Here is a 6,148-nt window from a genome sequence, read left to right as displayed (position 1 = left end):
TCCCTTTGGCTCTCCTCGCTGCGTACGGCTCACGACAAGCTTCTGTGGATATGCTGTAGATCCGTAAACCTTGTGACCACTCTGAGTAACATGATGTAGAATTAGAAAACGATGACCGAGTGTTTTTATTACATATACTGTAATCCTGTCTAACCACCTTCTAGCAGGAATATAGTAATGTAGTGCTTATTCTGTGAATATTACCATGTATTTTTTACATTGTACAGTATATAAACACAGTTTAACTCTACAGTGGCAGGCATGCTCCACTCCGACAACCACAACACTTTTGCTGTAAGCAATACCTCGTGGTATGAGAATTCTCTTTCAAGCCCTAAAACTATTTCAACTTACAGCTTGTTTGGAAAAGATAAAAAAGAAAAAAAAAAAGATATTTCCATTTTTTTGTAAAAATATATGTTTCCTGATTACCTCTTGCTAATAAATCTATTCTATCTCAGGGTGAACCGCGCCTGCTCGCGTTCTTCATCCCGCACGCACGCCCCGCCCCGCCCCGCCCCTGCCCGCCCCTCCGGCAGAGCTCGGGCTCGTTCGGCTCTGTTCGGCTCTGTTCGGCTCTGCTCGGCTCGGCTCGGCCCGGTTCGGTTGGGTTCGGCTCGGTGCGGCTGGGGTCGGCCATGAGCTGGGCCGTGCTGCTGCTGCTGCCGCTGCCTGTGGCCGCGCTCCTGGCGCCCGCCGCAGCATGGGCGCCCTCCGCCGAAGGTAGAAGGGCACCGGGAGGGGAAGGGAAGGGAAGGGAAGGGCAGGGGTGGCTCGGCTCGGTGTGGCCTTGGCCCGGGCGCTCTCCGAGCCGGGGAAGCCGCTGACGCCTCCCCGCTCTCTCCCGCAGAGGAGCTGCAGTTCAAGGCCTGGATGCTGCAGGTAAAGCCCCGGGGGTGCCGGGGCCGGGGCCGGGGCTCGGGGCGCGGGGCAGCCCTGGTGATGTCGGGGCGCGGCTGACGCGCTCTGCCCGCAGCACAACCGGCGGTACCCCCCCGGCGAGTACCCGCGCCGGCTGCGCACCTTCCTGGGCAACAAGCGGCAGATGGACGAGCACAACGCCGGCAACCACAGCTACCAGAGTAGGAGCCGCGCCCCCAGCCCCGGCCCGCGCTCGCCTTCAGCCCCGGGCCTCCCCGAGCCGAGCCCTCCCGTGTCCTCCTCTTGCAGTGGGCCTGAACCAGTTCTCGGATCTGACCTTCGCGGAGTTCAAAAAGCTCTTCCTGTGGAGGGAGCCGCAGGTAAGCGAGCAGTGTGCTGCGGGGGCTCTGCGCAGACCCGCACCCATTGCTGCCCCCCCGACATCCGCTTTGCCAAGTCGGTGCCGGTGAGAGCGAGGTGAGCCCCGTCCCTTCCCCCGCTGCGCTCAGCTCTGGACTGTCACTTCTGCTTTCAGTTTTCGGGGCTGAGCTGTGTTTCTATGGGCCTGATCCCGGCTGTTTGGGGAGTTCCTGCTCCCGGAGCAGCTGTGGCACCGCTGCTGGGTGCAGCCCGGCGCTGCTCCTGCAGGGCTGGCCCGGGTTTCCCCGGCTGCAGCGGCTGGTGTGCGGTGGGCCGGGGCTGTGGATGCAGCGCGGCAGTCGCTGCTCGCTGCAGCAGTCAGCGCAGCCCTCCTGCCTCGCTTGCAGAACTGCTCAGCCACGAAGGGCAGCTTCCTGCGCAGCTCCGGGCCGGCTCCTGACTCCATCGACTGGAGGAAGAAGGGAAATTTTGTGACACCCGTGAAGAACCAGGTGGGGAGCGTGTGCCATGGGCGATGCACTAAGCGTGGACCGGGAGAGGGGCTAACAGCTGTGGCAGGGCACGGTGCAGGGATGGGGTGTGTGTCTGCGGGGCAGCGGGCTCCCCGGAGCCCCTCTGTGGCTGGGGTAAGGCTGAGCAGAAGGCAAAGCCCTGGTGTGTCCTTCCCCCGCGGTGTTTTGGGGAGGCTGGTGACCCTGGGACATCTTATGGAGCATTCCCTTTCTGGTTTCCAACACAGGGCCCCTGTGGGAGCTGCTGGACGTTTTCTACCACGGGCTGTTTGGAGTCTGCTATTGCTATTGCAACAGGAAAGCTCCTCTCTCTGGTAAGAGGTTTTCCTTTCCTGTGCCCTGACAGCAAGTCCTGCCTCTGGTTATCTGCCAGGACGGGCTGGGACAGCCACTGGCTCCTTGTTCTGAGCTGGACACCCAGCCCTGCAGACCCATTACAGTGCTCCTCACGCTGAGCTAAACTGGCTGGGTGCTTTCTGTGCCCAAGGATGTGCCTGTTGCCATCCCCTCTTGGTGTCCGTGTGTCCCACTGCCCCGGGCTTGGGCAGAGCTTTTTTTGAAGCAGGACAACATTGCAGGCAGGCAGGAGCTCCCAGCTGTAAGCAGTGCTTTGTGAGACTGTTTATTTTTAAACTCCCAGAGGATTTATATTCTTGAAGAACTGGAAGGGCAGTAGTCACTGCTGTGACTTACTGAACAGCCAAGGGTTGGCTCTAAGTGTTAAAAACAAACTTGACCTTTGGAAGAGATCTCAGCCTCCCCTCCCCTGGGTGGGACAGTGGCCCAGTGACCCGGCAGGCCTGAGGGGGAATGCCTCCTGCAGCAGGAGCATCCCGAGCTGCTGGCTCCGTGCCTTCCTTGTCCCCTCCTCGGAATGTGGAGTGATTCTGTTGGTAAAACCCCTGCTCTTTGATCGCCTGCATTTTATCTCACGTATTCTGGCTGCAGGGGTTGGATATGTACTGACCCCAAACCTTTCCCATAGGCAGAACAGCAGCTAGTTGATTGTGCCCAGGCTTTCAACAACCACGGCTGCAGCGGGTAAGTAATATGAATAAAGCACAGAAATGAGAGTATGTCATTTTCCACGATTGACAGCCTTCCTCAAGGCCTAGTGTCTAAGTCTTGGAATGAGGTCTTTGTTTCCCTTTGGCTGAGATGTGTCTGTGTTTGCTTTGCTCATTTTAATTTCACCCTCCCTAGAGGCTGGAAAGTGTCACTAAAGCTCCAGCATTTCCCAGCCTCTGCTGTTCCTTGTTAGTTTTTCTTTGGATACTTGTTTGGTTGCAGTGGTTTCTGATTCCAGTCATGGGTGCTCTGTAGCCAGGCTTCAGTGTGCTCGGGGAGAGCGAGGGGGGGTTGGTATGCTGCTCCTCGTGGGTCACACACATCTCATGGTGCTTTAAGGAACTCACAGAAACCTCTGCTTCCCCTCTGATGAACTCCTCCTGGATTGCTAGAGAAGGCAGAAAATACAGCTGTTTTCTGTATGATGAGTGCTCCCTGAGGAATGCTCAGAGCTGAGCACAGCCACTCCATGCTTTTTAGTTTTCTTATGACTCCTCCTTAGTCCTCTGTTAGCACATCCTGATCACACTCCTTTTCTTCCACCTGTGGAAGAAAAGACCCCCTTTGGGATGCACTCCCAAAGGTGGCTGGAGTAGGGAGCCTTTCCCCCTGGTCTGTGGGACTGTGGGAGGATATGGATGGCTCTGCTTGTTGTTACCATCCGAGTTAACCTGTGTTCTGACTGTGCTGTCTTGTAGGGGCCTGCCAAGCCAAGCCTTCGAGTACATTCTGTACAACAAGGGGCTCATGGGGGAGGACACATACCCGTATCGGGCTGAGGTATTCCTAGTGCAGCTCAGACGCATTCCTGCTGCGGCAGAGCTGTCTCTAACTCCTGTTCCTTTCTGTCTGCACAGAATGGCACCTGCAAGTTCCAGCCAGAGAAGGCCATTGCATTTGTGAAGGATGTCATCAATATCACACAGGTAAGGCCCTGAGGGCTGGTTTCCAAACCTGCAGGGCTGTGCCAAGCGTGACCTGGAAGGTGCTTGGGTGCCGTGGGACATGCTGGGCCCTGCAGTGTGAGCTGCATGCTGTGTGCTCCTGGGAGAGGAGTGTGCTGCTGGTGTGCACACTGCTCCCCCCCAGCTCCCCTTTCTGAGGGTGGCACTGACCAAGTGGTGGAGCCAAAATACAGGCAATGGGGCTCTGTCCACTTTCCACAGCAGTGTGCCTGCAGGGTCTATGGAAGTCTTGGTTCTTGTCTCTCAATGCAAGCAGAAGGACAGGGTTAGCCTTCCCTGCTGGGCTCTGACCCCTGGTCTGGGGGTCCTGGCTGGTCCCAGTGTGACTGGGAGATCAGTAACTCTGGGATCCTCTTCTCTCAGTATGACGAGGATGGCATGGTGGAAGCTGTGGGGAAGCACAACCCGGTGAGCTTTGCCTTTGAGGTGACGAGTAACTTCATGCACTACAGGAAAGGAGTCTACTCCAAGTGAGTGTTTATGCACCTGGGAGGTGAGGGGAAGGTGTAGGCCTGGAATCTCTTCACATCCCCGTTTCTCCTGCTTTGCAGCACCAGCTGCAGGGACACTGAGCTGTTTAAAAGAAAACAGAAAGCAGAAGTAAATTGAGCCCTGATACACTGCTTTTCCGGGGGATGAGGGAGTGGTGCCTGCAGCCAGGTTACTGCTAGGAACCAGTCCAGCCTGAAGGCCGGGCTGTGTTTGCACTGAAGGTCAGGAAGGCAAAGAGCTGGGACCTGCCACAGGGCTTGATCAGCCTGGGCCAGGGCAGTGTCTGTGTAACCGAGCTGTGGCTGGTGCAGGCTCAGCCCAGGCGCTGCAGCAGATCTCTGGTAAAAAGAGCAGAGGTACAAGTGCGTCTGAGACACGAGGTGACTGTTCCTGTCCCGTTCCCTGCAGCCCACGGTGTGAGCACACCCCGGACAAGGTGAACCACGCCGTCCTCGCTGTGGGGTATGGAGAAGAAAACGGGACCCCTTACTGGATTGTGAAGAACTCCTGGGGCCCGCTGTGGGGCATGGAGGGGTAAGGAGCTCCCACCGCAGCCTGTGCCTGGTGAAAGGACCAGAGTGTGAGATTTCACCTGCCTGCATGAGCCCAAGGTTGCCCCTTAGGCTCTCGAGCTGGAATTTCACAGTGTATTCTCTGGGAGGACCAAGGGAATCATCCCAGCCTCAGGAGCAAAGGGGATAGAGCTCTACAGTCAGTCCTGGGAGGGGGGGGGGCTGGTTGGAGCAGACCCTCAGATTGATGTACCCACTGTTGTCCCCAGGGGTTCGGCTGTACCAGAGTTGTAGTGCCACTGGTTTGCCTGGTGACAGCCAAACACCATGTCCCTTCCGTGCTTTACAAACAGGTTGTGCTGGGAGCGAGTTTCTGCTCGGCTCCACAGGTATTTCCAGCTGCAAGTGAAATGTTTTAGTCAGGTGCTAACTCTGCTGGTTTGTGCTACAAGGGACACAGGGGATAGCAACACTTGGTTAACTACCAATAGGAACAGCTCTGTCACAGGTATTTCAATCCTCCTTGTTCTGGCATGAGAAATGAGCTTGGACATTGAGAGCAGTTGCATCACACCGCCTGTTTACTGACTGCCAGAGGAGGGAACACTCACAAACGGTTCCTTCTCTTTTTAGGTACTTCCTCATTGAACGTGGCAAGAATATGTGTGGCCTCGCTGCTTGTGCATCTTACCCAGTCCCTCAGGTGTAAGAGGAGAGCACAGGCTGGAGAAGAGGGCCCAGGAAAAGGAATGAGTGCTTGGCTCTGACTTTGAGCACTGCAATCAGGACCCTGAGAGCACAATGAAGCACCCGTTGTTACCACGGGCACCCTCCTCGGCTTGCACACAGCTCCCAGCAGCGGGAGCCTCCCCTCCCCAGCCAAACTCAAGCTGCTCCTGAGTTCCACACCAGCCTCTCCCCCTGGCTGCACTGTGCTGGTGGCACCGGGGGCTCTGCGACAGCGGGAATGCTTCCTCGTTACCTTGTGTACCATTAACTAGGGCCCAGCAGCGCTCCCCCTTCCTGCGGGTGCCGCTTCCCCAGCACCAGGTGTAACCCGTGGACAGCTTTTAATTTGGAGGTGATTTCTCCTTCCTGCAGAGGGAGCAGAGCTGTGATTTGTACATTTTATCTGTTCAGTAAATCTTTCTAGTATTTTTTTAATTAAAAGCCGGGTATTTTAATGCTAACACGCGCATGATTTTCTTCTCAATCAGGGGAAAAAGCAAGCAGCTTATCGCTGCTGGTTTATAAGCGCCGGGGAAGGAGCCCCGGTCAGCAGCGCGCTGCTGTTGTGTTACCCCACGCTAACCCTGCCCTGCGCCGGTGCGGGGCGCGCTCTCCGCGGGTGCGGGGG

General features: G+C 56.6%; 1 protein-coding gene across 1 annotated transcript; it reads left to right on the top strand.

Annotated features, from left to right (window-relative positions):
- Window positions 1-571: 571 nt before the first annotated feature.
- On the top strand, window positions 572-5,981 carry CTSH (cathepsin H). The gene is made up of 12 exons (XM_062642730.1): window positions 572-723; window positions 851-882; window positions 977-1,082; window positions 1,171-1,241; window positions 1,629-1,733; window positions 1,982-2,068; window positions 2,740-2,795; window positions 3,521-3,602; window positions 3,680-3,748; window positions 4,151-4,257; window positions 4,688-4,813; window positions 5,425-5,981. Exons 1-12 carry the CDS (start codon window positions 639-641, stop codon window positions 5,498-5,500), a joined length of 1,002 nt encoding a protein of 333 aa, XP_062498714.1. The 5' UTR covers window positions 572-638; the 3' UTR covers window positions 5,501-5,981.
- Window positions 5,982-6,148: the final 167 nt, after the last annotated feature.

The sequence above is a fragment of the Pezoporus occidentalis genome, unplaced genomic scaffold (genome assembly GCF_034315485.1).
Source record: "Pezoporus occidentalis ecotype Australia unplaced genomic scaffold, CSIRO_AGI_Poc_V1 ctg72, whole genome shotgun sequence".
NCBI classification, from domain to species: Eukaryota; Metazoa; Chordata; class Aves; order Psittaciformes; family Psittacidae; genus Pezoporus; species Pezoporus occidentalis.
Note: the sequence above shows the minus strand (reverse complement) of the source record. Positions and strands in the feature narration are given on the sequence as shown.

Excerpts from the sequence above, each read along its gene's own strand:
- CTSH (XM_062642730.1), top strand. The coding sequence starts at position 639 with ATGAGCTGGGCCGTGCTGCTGCTGCTGCCGCTGCCTGTGGCCGCGCTC. Across the intron at positions 1,242-1,628 it reads TCCTGTGGAGGGAGCCGCAG|AACTGCTCAGCCACGAAGGG; the intron begins GTAAGCGAGCAG and ends CCTCGCTTGCAG. Across the intron at positions 2,796-3,520 it reads AACAACCACGGCTGCAGCGG|GGGCCTGCCAAGCCAAGCCT; the intron begins GTAAGTAATATG and ends GCTGTCTTGTAG.